Source organism: Mesoplodon densirostris, chromosome 12 (assembly GCF_025265405.1).
Source record: "Mesoplodon densirostris isolate mMesDen1 chromosome 12, mMesDen1 primary haplotype, whole genome shotgun sequence".
Lineage (NCBI taxonomy): Eukaryota > Metazoa > Chordata > Mammalia > Artiodactyla > Ziphiidae > Mesoplodon > Mesoplodon densirostris.
Genome location: NC_082672.1, coordinates 15758930 through 15774985, shown reverse-complemented (window position 1 = coordinate 15774985; position 16056 = coordinate 15758930). Strand labels below are relative to the sequence as shown.

The window sequence follows — 16056 nt, the reverse complement described above, 5'->3', positions numbered from 1 at the left end:
GTAAAGGTTGGAATAAGACAGTGGTGACTGGGGTGGAGCGTTCCTGGGATCCCACAAGACCATGATGGATGAAAACAGGAGAAACTTAAAATGATGTCCTGGTCGCTAACTAGGGAGGGTAATGTGAGTGACAACTAAGGTAAGAATCCAAATGGAAGAGCAGATGGGGGAGACTGGTGAGCTGCGATTGGGACATGTTGAGTTTGCTGGGTCTATGGGCATGCTGGGGACATGTCAGACGGACAGTTGGCATCTGAGACCTGGAGCTTGGGGTAGGGCTGTGGCAGAAGAATATAAAATTGAACATTATCCGCTTATAGGTGGGAGTTAAAGCTCAGAACATTGCTCTACTAGTTGGTAGGGTTGGTTTTCTGTTAGGTGACTCCAGATTGCACAGCTTAGTATTTATCCTACAGTTTTGATGGAGTGAATGTCTTGCTGCTAAGTATCTCTAAGCAATCAGGATTTAGGTGAATTTGATAGAAAATTTCTAGAGCTCAATTCATTTGCCCATAAGCTAATAATTCACTTATAAAGAAAAAAACTTGATTTGATTTTGCAAATGATGCTGGCCTTATTTTTTCGCTCAGAACCTTCCTCAAGATTGCATAAAGTTTTGAAGACCAGCGGTAAGTCCTAAAATAACTTTCTTTTTTCATTCTTGTTGATATCCACTAAGTCAAACCATACACAAAAAAATAAACACCAGGTGAATTACAGATTGGCAGATTTGATTAAGCCCATTATAAAATGTAAAGCTGAATGACATAAAATGTTTGCAGCATAGATAATGGGCATAAAAAGATGAATATCTGTGAATGTTGATGTTAAGAAATCCCATATATCAAAAGGAAAGGACAGGGGCTTCCCTGGTGGTGCAGTGGTTAAGAATCTGCCTGCCAACGCAGGGGACATGGGTTCCAGCCCTGGTCCGGGAAGATCCCACATGCCACGGAGCAACTAAGCCTGTGTGCCACAACTACTGAGCCTGCGCTCTAGAGCCCGCGAGCCACAGCTACTGAAGCCCGTATGCCTAGAGCCTGTGCTCTGCAACAAGAGAAGCCATCGCAATGAGAAGCCCTCGCACCGCAACGAAGAGTAGCCCCTGCTCTCTGCAACTAGAGAAAGCCCGCGCACAGCAACAAAGACCCAACACAGCCAAAAAATAAATTAATTAATAAATTAATTAAATCTATTTTAAAAAAGGACAAAGGACTCTTTTTAAATAAATTTTTTATTTTATTTTATTTATTTATTGTTTCTGGCTGCGTTGGGTTTTCGTTGCTGAGCGCGGGTTTTTCTCTGGTTGCGGCGAGTGGGGGCTACTCTTTGTTGCGGTGCGCGTGCTTCTCATTGCAGTGGCTTCTATTTTTGCAGAGCCCGGGCTCTAGGCGTGCGGGCTTCAGTGGTTGTGGCATGTGGGCTCAGGAGATGTGGACCCTTTTTTGAAAGGCAGAGAATATAATCGGGCAGTTTCACAGAAGAAACACAAACTGCCAATAAAATTTCCAAATGGTCACCTATATTAGTGATCAGAAAAATCATACATTTAAATGAGATAAATGGAGAGGAAAAAGCTGTGGACTTGGCCAAAAGAAAAGAAAAACAGGCACTCTGAAACTGTTGGTGTGTAAATTTCTGCAACCTTTTTGGAGCAAAATTTGTTAATGCCCATTTAAATTTAAAATGTGTATGTGCTCTTGAACCAACAATTTCAAATTTTTCACCTATAGAAATTTCACAATGTACACTTCCTGTATAGAAGTGCTCACCCAAGTGAGCACAGATCTATGAGTATCTGTGTTCTTTGCAGAGTTTATAACAAGACACCACATAAAATGCATATCTAGTGGGAAATAGTTTTAAAAGTTGTAGTAAATTCTGAAATACTACATGGAATATTCTGCAGCTATCAAAAAGAATCAAGTACGTATCTGTCTACTGATAAGAGTGTCTACATATATTTAGCAGGAAATTCAATTTTGCATATTGCACCTTTAAGAACAAAAAGACTGTTCATTGTTGTGGGATTGGGGCAGTGGGCATGGGACCTAGGAAGATGAACATCAAACTTTTAAGTGTGGCTACCTCTACAGGGTGGAATTTGTGGAGAGGGTTTGATCACTTTTTACTTTAAATGCTTCTGTAATTAAACAGTGTTGAAAGATGAGACCCACATGATCAGAGTATCGTAAGGGTATCTATGAGGATGTGGCTAGTAAATCTCTCCCCACAATTCCTCTTGCACCCTCCTTAGCACAGTGCCAAGGTGACCCTGTTGTTAGATGCTATATCTTCAATTAAAGCCAATAGAATATTTAAAAATTAACAGAAGCATAATCTTATGTTTAAGTGAGTTTCATGGCTTAGGGCATGTGGATTTTTTTCTCAGGTAATATATATTTGGGTGGGGGGAAGCTTTTGAAATGTATTAATATGAATTGGTCCGTTGCTCTCAGGGATTTAAGGAAGCTACTTATCACTCAGATACATGTATGGTTGTTTTACATGTAGTACAAGATCTATACTTGGATAACTGAGAGGCATTTTCTAAAAATTAGGTCTAAGGAGCCCAGAGATGCTTGGGCTTGAGTTATTAACAATAAGTTTAAAAGCCCTATAAAATATGAGTGCTTACCTATGTATGAGAGAGACATTTTTAATCCTCAAACTTAAAAAATAAAAAAACTTTTATTTTTCAGAAACAGCACAAGACATCCAAAAGGTAAGTACTATTGACATTTCTTATTTTGAAATGTTTACTTTAGGTGCCCTTTATACCTACCCTTTCCTTATATGTCTCACCTCCAGCTAATCTTCCAAGTGTAAACAATTATTTTACATGTTGAAATAGATATAAGTTAGGGCTCATCCTTATCAACTCCCCCTCCACCTCACCACCCCAGCTTCATCCCTCAGAACCAAGGCAATGATTTCTTCATCTTTCTGCCCCACCTCTCTGTTCAGAAGCTATTACCTTAAGATGTAACACCCGGGCTTCCCTGGTGGCGCAGTGGTTAAGAATCCGCCTGCCAATGCAGGGAACACAGGTTCAAGCCCTGGTCCGGGAAGATCCCGCATGCCATGGAGCAACTAAGCCCATGTGCCACAACTACTGAGCCTGCTCTCTAGAGCCCACGAACCACAACTACTGAACCTGCGTGCTGCAACTACTGAAGCCTGCGCGCCTAGTGCGCATGCTCCACAACAAGAGAAGCCATCTCAATGAGAAGCCCACACACTGCAATGAAGAGTAGCCCCCGCTCACTGAAACTAGAGAAAGCCTGTGTGCAGCGATGAAGACCCAACACAGCCAAAAATAAAATAATAATAATAAAATTTTTAAAAAAAGATGTAACACCCACACAGGGCTAGTGTGGTGCACCCCACATTGCCCTGTGCCTCTGTGCATATAAGACTGAGGCTCTCGCGTCCTGAGTATTTGCTCCATTTTCAAAGCATCAGACTTCAATCACAAAGATCCCCGTCTAAAAATGTGGTCCTGCTGCTGGTATAAGAGGTGTGATGGTATGCGGTATGATGAAACTTCACTATATCAAGCTTTGATTTTTCTCCCTCCAATAAAAGGTTAGGAGAGGTAGAATAAAAATGGTATGTTGTATTAGAAGATGTATATTCAAATGTATTACCTCTGAACAATGCATATCGTATCCTGACCTGGGTCAACTACATCCAGTATGCCTACTGATCACCTGGCTTACTGAACAGTGCTTAGGGGGCTGAGCGCAGCTTCTTGCTTCATGCTCTGTATCTGTAGCAACGTGGCTGTGAAAATCTCCCCCGCGATCCTATGTGCTCCACTCCTTGGCCAAAGTGACCCTGTTAATAAATAACGTATCTTTCAGTTTAGTCTCCTAGATGTCTAAAAATCAACATGGTCTTATCTCTAAGCTATTTGCTTAAAATTACGGCATGTGGATTTTTTTCAGGTAGTACATATTTCTGTTTGGAAGCTTTTGAAATTTAATAACATGAATTGATTCATTGTCCTGAAATATAGCATGAGATTTTGATTTTTTTTAATGTACTTTGTTTTCATAAACAAACACTGGGACAGTGCCCTTGAAAGGCCGCCAAGCTATGATCACAGAGCAAGCCTGGCTTAGTACTAGCTAGGGGAATCGCTCTATTAGTCCTAGAGATACAATCTCAAGAGCTTCTCGGAAACTTTCTACGATAGTGATCAAGTCAAGTCTCCATATGAGGACTAACTAAACCTTATAAAATCTGAAGACAAGAAAGAAGTAAAACACCAATGTACTTTTTTCTTAGTGGTAAAATTCCATCTCCTAACAAAAATGAATGTATACTAAATGCAGGGAGAGATTAAAGAGATAAAGAGATTAACATTTCTCCTGGAATATACCTTCTAAAGCCGTGTTTGTGTGCGTGTGCATGTGTGTGTAGAGCGAGAGATGGAGGGAAGGAGAGAGGGAGAGAGATTTAGCTCATACATAAACTGAGGATTAAGACATGGGTTCAAATCCATTTCTGCCATTTATAAGCTGTATGACTGTAAGCAAGTTGTTAAACCTTACCAAGACTTAGTTTCCTAATTTATGGAATTGTTATAAAGATTAAATGTGATATGTTTTTTAATGTGCTTAGTACAGTATTTGGCACAAAACAAGTGCCCCATAAATTAGCTCTTATTATGTTATTATTAAGTAACCATAATGCTGAGAATGTGGAAAACTGTTCATCACGAGGGATCTACACTACATACTTCTGTGCTGTGTCCAATCCATCTACTGATTATTTCTAAATCTAAGAGCTTCCTCAGTTCTCCTGATGATTTATTTGATATAAAATTTCAGCTTCCAAATTACTGCTAACTTCACTTCAAGTGTAGTTACCTTTTGGGAATTCCCTGGCAGTCCAGTGGTTAGGACTCTGCACTTCCACTGCCAGGGACACGGGTTTGATCCCTGGTTGGGGAAATAAGATCCCGCAAGCCACGCAGCATGGCCAAACAAACAAACGAAAAAAGTGTAGTTACCTTAAAAATATACTTTGATATTAACAATTCAGGGTTTCTAATTTTCTAAAATGTCTGGGAATTTTTCTGGAATGAAAGATTTTTAAGAAGGTTTTACTTCTGGCTGTTCACAGAATTGTTTTGTTACACTTCCACAGTGTTTGATCATGATTTAACTAGCTAATACTAACTTGTTTTATTTTATAAAATGTAGTTACTGCCTACCTATATTTCATAAACATTTTACCAGTGCAGTCTGAGTAAGAGGAAAAGGGAGAGATATTAAAGGGTAAAGAAAAAAACAGAAGAGCCAAAATATAATATATATGTATTTGTGTGCACATATATCTATATGTGTGTGTATTCATTTATTCCTAGTCTTCAAATAGTCCACATTTTTACTATTTGAAAAAAGTGAACAAAAGATTAAATGACTAATTGGACGCTTTTAGCTTTAAATTTTTAATAGAAAAACAACATTCAGGATAAAATTTTATCTTTGCCCTCCCTGATAGACAGAAAGGCAGGTAAGCAGACAGACAGACATATTAATAGGTGGATATTCCAAGGTAATATGTATCCCAATTTCATTGATCAGTGATGAAAAATTCTTGCTAATCTGACACTTCCAATAGGTTACTATAGTGTTTTGACCAGAAAATATACCCCTGGTACTAATTAGTTTGAACCTGTCTTAACCCTTTCAAATCTTTGAAGCTAATCCCAATACCCACAGAGGGCATCAGAGGGCAGTCCGCTCCCTGTCTGCACAATTGAGCTCCATCAGGAAAGGTTCCAAGTTATAACAGACCCATTGTTTTCTCTGATTAAAAATCGTTAATGTCACTCATATTTTACTTCCTAATTGGCATCTAAATATTGCTTAATTAAATGTATTTTGAAAGAAAGTAAAAATTTCATTAGCTCAGTAGTGGATTAAATTAAATTCCTGCAACAAAGGCTCTTTTGCCTAGAATCTATAAACCAAGGCAGTGCTGGTCAGGTTCACGCAGGTCTGCAGATTTAAAGGAAAACCCTTGAGGGTGCAGTCAGATCACCGACAGGGGTGTTTCTCGTACACCGGAAACCACAGTAAGACTGCTAAGAATCAACCCCCAAATAGAAATCAGATACCATGGCCCTTGACACCTATATATGTTCATTTATATAATGTTATTTACCAAGAACACATCGGAATTATTTGAAATATCTAAGAGTTTTCTGTGTTTAGCCAATTCCCTGCAGTGGGGTAAGGTATTTGGAGTCAAACCTGGGTTTACATGCCAGCCTTACCACTGCTGGGGGAGAACACGTAACTGAATCTTAAGAGCCTAGATTTCCTTACTGTGAAACTGGTACAATCATATCTAATTCAAAGAGTGAACATTAAGTTTGGAGAATGTCTTCAAATGGCCTAGCCTATTTCTAAGCAAATATCAGTTCCTGTCCTTTCTGCTCCTTTTGCAAAACATCTGACGTGCTTTTCAACTGTTAAAATCAACAACGTTTACTGATCATTTTCTTTAAGAACATCACAGTCTAGTGGGAGAGGCAATGTGTAAATACAGGAGCACATCCTCAGTTATGTGTCCTGTGGTACTACAATTCAATCGCTATGTCTCTATCCTTCTCAGGTTTCCAGAGAGGAAGGGTCTCCCCAGCTGACTTCAGCAGGGCCATCTCCCGCCCAGAGGAACAGTCAGCCGAGCAGTTCTGCCATTATCAGCGTGCTTCGCGGGGGCGGGGCCATCAGAAACATCTGGACGGACCACCAGATCCGGCAAGCCTTGTTTCCCAGTCGGCGGTCTCCGCAGGAGAACGAGGACGAAGATGATTATCAGATGTTCCTGCCGTCCTTCTCCTCTTCAGATCTGAACTCTGCCCGACTGTGTGAAGATAGCACTTCCAGTCGACCTTGCAGTTGGCACATGGGACAGGTCGAGTCCTCGGAGACCCCCAGCTCTGGCCACAGGGTTGTGCGGCGGGCCAGCAGTGCTGGCGAGAGCAACACGTGTCCCCCTGACATAAGAAATAGGGACAGTGACAGCCCTCAGTACAGCTCCCGAAGGGAACTGCAGAATGACCCTAAAACAGAGGGGCGGGACGGGATGACTCCCTTCGGGTCCTCTGTAGAGTTGACCATTGATGACATAGACCATGTCTATGATAACATAAGTTATGAGGACTTGAAACTGATGGTGGCTAAACGGGAAGAAGCTGAAGCTCCTCCCCCCAAATCAGCCAGGGACTCTGCTCGCCCCAAGAGCACCCCGGAGCTGGCCTTCTCCAAGAGGCCAGCAAGCCCAGAGAAGAGCCCTCGGCACCCCCAGAGAGATGGTGGCCCCCCAGGCCGGGAGGCGTGGAACCAAAGCTCACGCGAACTCCAGGTGGTGGAGGAGAACGTCTACGACACCATCGGGCTCCCAGATGCGCCCTCCCAGGACTTCAAGTGCAGCAGCCTGAAGCGTCCCAAGAGGAGCACCTTCCTGGGCCTGGAGGCCGACCTGGGGTGCTGTGACAGTCTGAGGGCCTCTGTTTCCCAGGACAGCCTCCAGCTCAGTGAGGACGAGGCGCCCTACACCCCGGGACCCTCCGATAACGATTATCTGAGTTTGTTCTATAACTCCTTCGGCTGCAACTTGTCCATAGCTGATCAGTCCATCTCCGATAAACTGTCTGAAGAAGTAGACGAAATCTGGAATGACCTGGAAAATTACATCAAGAAAAACGAAGTCAAAGCCAGAGATCGGCTCCTGGCGGCGTTTCCCGTTAGCAAAGACGATGTGCAGGAGCGGCCGCTGGCGGGCAGCGCCCCGGAGCTGAGCGCGCGCTCCCCACGTTCCCCGCCCGCGGGCCGGGCTCTCCTCGTGCCGCCCAGAGACAGGCCGGGGCCCATCTCCTGCACGCTTGACCTAACCCCGGCCTCCAAAGACGGCTCCTGCCTGAGTCTCCACCGGCTGTCGCTGGTCAGTGACCTGCCGCCCGTGGAGAGTCCCTATGACGTGGCTGGCAGCAGCCTGTCCCCTGCAGACCTGAAGAACCCCGACCCCGGCATGGACAATGCAGACAAGACCAGGAGCAAGGTTTTCCTGATGGCCAGGCAGTACAGTCAGAAGATCAAGAAGGCAAATCAGCTGTTAAAGGTGAAAAGCCCGGAGCTGGAGCAGCCGTCTGGTAGCCAACTGCAGAAGCAGGTTTCCAGGGACCTGGCGGCCATCCTAGAAGAAAAGAAGCAGGGCGGGCCCGCCATCGGTATGTCTCCCGCGCTGCCTTTCTCCTTCCGAGGACTGGGAGAGAGCCGTGTTCTGGTCCTCAGTATCCTTAGCACCGTGAGGGTGTTGTCACCCAGATGTTCATTCTCCCAGAGAGACCCCAGACTCACTGATGCACAGATGAGGCCGGCCCTGCACCCACCACATCTCACCAGTGGGAGGCGACTGGGTCTGGAGGGTTTCCTGGTGTCTGTGACATCATCACTCCAGATAGGATATTTGAAGCAGTGTTCTCTAATATAATCTAAAGCTGAAAAATAGCCGTCAGTTTCAGTTTCAGTGTGTTAGGAGAGGTAGCTGGGTAGCAGGGTAAGAGTTGAAGGTTTGGACGAATACTTTGCTCCAGAATCCTAACAAAAATGCCTACTCATCCTAACAAAGACAAAAAGGAGGCCTTTTTGCATGTTTTTTTTTTTAGCTGTTCACACTGTAACTCGGCTGTTTTCTCACGTGTTACATGTTCTAGTTGCTTTTTTTTGAATAGCTGCTGTAATGCATTTAACACTGTCTCCTTTGGTATTCTCCTGTATGCTTCCAAGAAGTTTAATTCTTTGAGTCAAGCCTCCTTTTTGGGCAGAACCAAACCAGGATCACGTGCTTGATGTTGGTACTATTAGGGTTTAGGAATGAGACGATCACAGTTTGACTTTTTCTCTATTGTAAAGAAGTACACATCCCCTGGATAAATTACACAGGGTTCTCAGTGGAAGGGCGTGATGTGAATTAAGCACTGGATTGTCATGGAAAGAAAAAAACCTGAGGGTGCTGACTCTCACCTGAGGGGTTTTTCACCTCCAGACCCAGAGAGATTTCTGGGATTAGGCCCAGGAACTGGATCTTTTTTTTAAGTGTGGACTTTTGATCCTGTTTTAAGAATCTCTGCCCTAGATCTCTGGCAAAGGATTGTCTCTGTATCAAATGAGAAGAGACAGTTCTCCAATTAAAAATAAAAACCAGATGGCTCAGTATCAGGGCATGTTTCGTTGGTTAGCTTGGTGGCGGCATGGCTCATCTGGCCAGCTTGATGCCACCTACCGCCTTTCTTTGGGACTGCTTTCTTAGGTGGAAACCAGAGAATCAGAAGGGGGTATCCAAGGCCTAAATGGATTCACAAGTTGCATGGCAAGAATCTGTAGGAAAAAAAGTTTAAGTTTGGGAGTGTTTAAGAATTACCTAAGTTTACTCTTTTTCCAGAGCTAATCACACAGTAATATTTCTTAACACAGAGGGAAGTTAAACCCTGGAAACGTTACCTGAAGGATTTTACAGACTCTCTGTGACTTGCTCTTCTTTTTAAGTTAGATAAAGGTTAAACGTGATTTTTATATGAATGTGAGAGACTAGATCGCATGTATTTTTCTCCTCGCAATAGTATGCTTGAATTAGTCCCTTTTCCAACGCTAGTGTTGCTAAACTGGTTTGTTGTTACACATAGAAAAAGTGACTGAGTTCCAGCTGCAGGCGGACTGTTTTGGAGTACAGATGGCACTAGAACCAGTAGTGTGTTGGCAATGAAACCACTGACTGAATCTGGGCTAGGGTGCCTCAGAATGAGAGAAAATATAATACTAAGGTTTCCGATGATGATGGATTGATTAACCCAGCAGACTGTCGTTTAAAAAGTGGTAATTGCCTGAGGCCAGTTGTTTGTAATGTCGACCATCCATTAACATGCGAAGCTCTAACCCTGGTAGAAGCAAGGTCTTCAATACTGAATCATTAGGGCTTACAACTACCTTGAATAGTCATTTTTACCCACCTTTTAAGTATTAATAGATTTCCCTTTGGGGTTCTCTTTTGCTTTTTTCCCCCGCTTTTTGTTTGTTCTTTCTGTTTTAACTACTTGTGTCTTCTTGGGCTCCTGTAGGATCATAGCTCTGTGTCTGGGCCCTTTCTTGACATGGTGGGCTACTATCGACATTCTCTCCAAGAGAAGATCTCTCCAGAGTCATCTTCTGAGCCAGCCAGTGTCTCCCCCTGCTGGCTGGCAGGAGCGTGTCCCTAGGGCCCGCCATCTCTCAGACCTGAAGAATCTTCCATCTGGGTGGATCGAGACCACTTCCTGTGCCCACCAGGCTTTCAATCAGTTGACGTGATGACTCCTTTTCTCTCTCTTGTTTATCTGGGCACAGGACATCGTAATCGAATGGACCGATTCTCCAGACTTCTCCGTATGGGCCTTGCCACTTTGCCAGGAGCTTGCTCTCGGTGTTGTGCGGAAGGAGGGGCGCCCTATTCACCTGCTGAAACTCTCCAGCACCTTTATTGAACGCTCCAGCCGGGGTCTACAGGCCCTGGGCCAGACTTCCGCCTGTAAATCACCCAACCAGGTCTAGCCCCTCCCACCTTTTGGAGCCTGTTGCGGCATGCCGGCCATCTTGTTCCATCATGCCTCACTCCTGACAGTCTTTGAGGCCAAGGAAGCCTTTGGGGTCCCCCCCCCCAACTTTTTGTTTTTTTGGTGATGTTCTATGTGGGAGAAAACTCCATACAGGCTTGAGGAATTTTCCTCCTTGTGTAAAGTAGGGAAGGCAAAATAACATTTTATGCTTTGCTCTACATCACAAGCAACATCAGAAATGTTGATTTTAATCTCTGTCTTGAAAACAGTATATTTCATACTTCTCTCAACGAGGATCACTTCAAATTTTTATCTGGAATGATAAGAATTCTACCTTCTAAACTTACAAAAGAGGAATAAACCAGAGATAGCCCTGACGCTGTCGCGTCATGATAATGTACAAGTTCTATAAGGACTATGAATGCCAGAACTAAGAATGAGGGGGAATTTTGATCCAGCTGACTAATACTAAGCTTTCTAGGCTAGAAGTGTCATCTTGGGCTGGCTATTTCCTGTACATCTCACTAAGGGTATCTATTTAATAACAGCCATTGCTCTGGAAGCTTGTCTCATGTTCATGTTGGCATCAGGCAAGTTATAGACTCTCTTGGAAGGTCAAGCTGAGACCAAAAAAACAAAAACTTAGATCGGCACAGTACATTGTCTACTTGTGAGGTACTTTCTATTCCAAATTTATAAATGGTCAACTTTTTATTATCCAAAGATAAACTGTGCCCATTATGAGTTGTCTATAATATATATGTTTACATAGCATTTTACTAAAGGCTGTCTTCCTGCTTCCCCATTTCCTGCTATGCCCAAATTGTAGGCTGCCTTTCCACTCTCAGTGGTATAGTCTTAGATCACATTTATTCTTAACACTATGTTTAGGATAAATGGAGGCAGTCCAAAAATTATCTGGGTAATTAAGTAGTTCTTGAGACCAGTTTCTGCCTAGAGCTGTGCTTGGTTTTCTGTGGGGATTATTCTCCAAGATTAAAAGCTCATGGACTAGATGGAATAATAAACCAACTTAGATACAATAACTAGCAACACAAGATTGTGTGCAAGCATGCGTACACAACCAATAGCTAAGTATTATGGTGCATATAAGACTTCAGAGAAATCAGTTAGAAAAAGGATTCATAGAAGTGATAAAGCTTATAGAGGGTCTTGAGAGGTAAATAGGATTTGATTAAACAAAAGAAGAAGAAGAGAGTGTGATAAAGAAGAAAAAGGCATGAGAAATACTATGGATATTTTGGATAATACATGGTTTCAGATGATCTGGGCCACCATGTTCTAAAGTCAAGAGCTATTTGTTCTTACAAGACTTTATAGTTAAATTTTGATGCTGCAATAGTTTAACTGAATTTTTTTTAATTAGCTCTCACTGCTTTCTCTCAAATTGTCATTTTCTTGGGACTTTGTGGAAGTTCAAAGCCTTCCTGATTCAGCTGTGGGATCAGGCTCAGAGCCACAGTGTAGGTGAGAATGGCTTGGGAAGAACCGTCTTGACTTTGAGGTGGGACTGCTAACCAAAGACAAGCCTAAAGGTCCAGCTAACCTTGGTTGGGTTTTATAGTTAACGAAACGTTGTATATTTCAGGATGGCTAACAAGGGCACCTTGGTGTCTATGTAGACTTTCAGTTTCTTAAGGGGTTACCAAATCTTAATTGGTATTGAGAGTCTTCACTATGCCCTTTAAGGAGTAATAGCTCAAGTTTTTGTTACTACAAATTCTAAACTAATAACCTCTGTCCTTCCAAGGAATTTGGACTTGAAAGTCTGAAGGATCTGAATGAATGTAGGATCTATAATGAGAAGATAAACACTATTTATTCTGATTCTGGGGACTAAGGGGCAAGTAATCTGAGGGGGTTGCAGTTAAAGGGCACACAGAACAACAGTACATTGTTTTCTGTCCCCATAGAAGGCAAACTTGAAAGAAACAGCAGAAACTCAACTAAATATTTAGTTTAAATTCAAGGAATAATTTACTAACAACAGGTTACTAAAAATATAAATAGCTTAAAGAGGAAAAAATTATAATGTCACTTGCTGGTCATCATATATAGAATAGATGCCCTCTATAGAGACTGCATAGATGTGGTCTGAGTGATTTATAGGACTCATGGAATTCTTTGATTCTAGGGTGGTCATGTGGGTACCTGGATTGGGAGGTGGGGGGACACAGCTCTTGAAATTGACATCTCTGGGCTCTCTCTTTTTAATCATTCCTGACCCAAGAGAGTCCTCTGTATCTATATCATGGTTCTGTTAATGTCTTTAGAGATGTCTGTACTCAGAAGTGAAGTAGAGAGGATAGTGGCCTCATGGCTTAATTTGAAGTGGCACTAGCTTTCGTGGAAATAACGCTAAAATCCTGTTCTGCAACCAGTGCTAGAGAGCGTTAGATTATCGATTGTATGCACAGGATGGTTCATTCTTAATGTCTTGGAAGCATAGACTTCAGTGCCCTGCTTCTCGGTGATAGGAAAGGATGTATGGATCAGTCAATACATGTGGTTTTGAAGGGAGGACCTCCTGTCGACATCCCGAGACAGGGGCAGTGGAGGGCTGCCTGGAAACAAGAAGTGCAGGAACAGCCGCCGGGAGCAGACTCTGCTGGGAGTAGTTGTCTGAGAGCAATCAAGACTGGTGAGGCAGGGGTAGCTATTGCAGGGTGGATTGTGGTCATGCTTCTTTTAATGACTACTTGAGTTATTTTTCATTGACCAGGGTTTAAGTGCTGACTCTTATTTTTATGTTGCCTGTTTTTAGCACTGACACACTATTCCATGCTTGTAAAGAACACTAGAAAATTGTCATTACAAACAGGGAACGCTTGCAGACCTGCTGCTGAAATAAAATAATCCAGAATTAGTTCAAATGAAGTTTTAGGTGGCTTTTTTTATTAAATGGGATGATTTTATTAGTTTGTGTTGCTTAGTATTTGATGATTTCTTACCCTCAAACTTAACTTAAAAGTCCTGTCTACTGTTTAAATTTTTTTAATATGTTGCTAGAACGTTCTTATTTTTTAAATCTTTGCATGTAGAAATGATCCTGTATATATTTATCATTTTAATATTTGCCTTCCAGGTGCCAGGATTGCTGAGTATTCCCAACTGTATGACCAGATTGTATTCAGAGAGACCCCCTTTAAGACTCAGAAGGATGGCTGGGCCAGCCCTCAAGACTCCTCCAACCTCAGCTCTGCATCACCTTCCCACACCCAACATGGTAGCGAGGATTGGCTTTTGCATTCAACCTATAGTAACGGAGAGTTAGCAGATTTCTGTCCCCGGCCAGAGCAAGACTTGAAGTCAAAATATCCCACTTTAGAGATCAATATGAAAAGTACCCCAAGACAACTGTCCGCAGCTTGCTCCGTGCCTTCTCTCCAAATCTCTGAGCCTCTGCTGGGCTCCATGCAGAGACACAGCGTGGTGGTCAGCCAGCCCAACAAAGAGAACTCCTGTCAGGGCCATCTTTACAACTCTCTGGGACGGAAAGGAATCAGTGCTAAATCTCAGCCTTATAACAGGTCCCAGTCATCTTCCTCCATCCTGATAAACAAGTCCGCGGACTCCATCAACTACCCTAGTGAAATGGGAAAGAAACAGCTGCTGTCTTTACACAGAAGTTCAGGGTGGGAGAGTCACCAGGATTTGGTGCCAGGTATTGCTGACTCAGGTCAACAGGGCACTGGAAAACACTCAGATCTCACACTCCAGGACTCGCAGAAAGTTCTGGTAGTAAATAGAAATTTACCTTTAAGTGCCCAAATAGCTACCCAGAACTATTTTTCCAATTTCAAAGAGACTGAAGGAGATGAAGATGACTATGTGGAGATCAAGTCAGAAGAAGATGAGCCAATAAGCAGCAAACTTGGACCATATCTGACATCATACAATGATTCTGACAAACTGAATGACTATCTCTGGAAGGGGCCATCTCCCAATCAGCAAAATCTTGTCCAATCTCTAAGGGAAAAATTCCAATGTCTTAGTTCAAGCAGCTTTGCCTAAGGTTCTTAAGAGTAGCTGCCTGAATTAGCTTCTTACTGTGCTCATGAATTAGAGATACTGAGAGATGTTTTGTATGTACCAGATTAGAACAGTTTTGTAATAACCAGAGATGTAAAGTATACTTTCTTTAACAGCACAACTTTTTGAAACAGCTGGCGATCCAGCCAGGATTGTACTGTAGCAAATGTTAGCATCTAACACTGTGTTTTCTGATGCTGATGGTCTTCGTGTTTCATGTAAGTCAATCTTACTTGAAAATTTTAGGCTTCTTTTTTTTAAAAAAACATGATGGCCATGGTATTTTTTCCCATATCCTGACAATTAGTGCCCAGAGTTAAGAAATGCAATAATTATTTCCTATTATTCAGAAGCCACAGGTATACTAGGACTCAAAGGCAGAAAGGAGAACTTTTCACGTTTTTTAAAAAGAAAGGAAACTAAAGCTGTTTAAAGGATTATGCTTACCTCTGACATTTTTGTTAAATTTGTGCCAAGACCCTAGAATAACTTAAACGAGGGATCTCTAATTGCAGTATTGTCTAGGTGCCCATTTTAGGGTTTCTGTGCTGGCATTCCTGCATCTAGTTCATTATGAGGCAGAAAATATGTAACTATTGGAAATTAGAATGTATCATGACCAATTTTCTGTAAGTAAAAATCCTTCCCTGTCTTCCTGAACAAGGCCTGGAGAACGTGCTGCTCGTCATTTATTTTACATCTCATGGGGTTAAATGAATGATTCCCTTAATGGTTTAAAACCAAGTTCAAGAAAATGCAAATTGACTTATTAGAAAAGATGGGTTGACATCTGGGTACAACTTGATTATCTCACTATATGACAGTTGGGGATGGGGAGAAGATAGAACCCTTCACTACTTTTTGTGCCTGTTTCTAATCAACACGAAGTAAACCATAAACTAAAATAAAACAAAGCTCTTTAAAGCTACTCTTCCCAGAGCAGTTTTTCAGATGTCCTTTCATACTTAGCCAAATTTTTTTTTTTTTTTTTTTTTTTTTCTTTTTGTGGTATGCGGGCCTCTCACTGTTGTGGCCTCTCCCGTTGCGGAGCACAGGCTCCAGATGCGCAGGCCCAGCGGCCATGGCTCACGGGCCCAGCCGCTCCGCGGCATATGGGATCCTCCCAGACCGGGGCACGAACCCGTATCCCCTGCATCGGCAGGCGGACTCTTAACCACTGCGCCACCAGGGAGGCCCCTTAGCCAAATTTTATACTTAGCCAAATGACCTGGTCCCAGCCTTGAGAATTTTATTGACTGCAGTGAAATTTATTTTCTAATCCAGACATAATATGGGGGTCTTTTTTCATTGTTTGGGGGCATATAGAAGAGCAGAATCTTTGGTTACTAAATTCTGACTAATCACATCTTTTAAGTTGTAATTATGGTCTT

The 16056-nt window shown here is 42.5% G+C and overlaps 1 protein-coding gene across 3 annotated transcripts in view; it reads left to right on the top strand.

Annotated features, from left to right (window-relative positions):
• The window catches only part of PLEKHG1 (pleckstrin homology and RhoGEF domain containing G1), a 91557-nt gene extending 76910 nt beyond the window's left edge, over positions 1 to 14647 (top strand). For 2 of the 3 annotated variants that reach the window (XM_060115067.1, XM_060115070.1), the window contains 4 exons: positions 591 to 629; positions 2703 to 2725; positions 6634 to 8251; positions 13719 to 14647. In XM_060115067.1, the coding sequence (XP_059971050.1) occupies positions 591 to 629; positions 2703 to 2725; positions 6634 to 8251; positions 13719 to 14647 (2609 nt within the window). The remainder of the gene's footprint in view (positions 1 to 590; positions 630 to 2702; positions 2726 to 6633; positions 8252 to 13718) is intronic. The other variant, XM_060115068.1, reaches the window with a different exon arrangement.
• The last annotated feature ends 1409 nt before the right edge of the window (positions 14648 to 16056 follow it).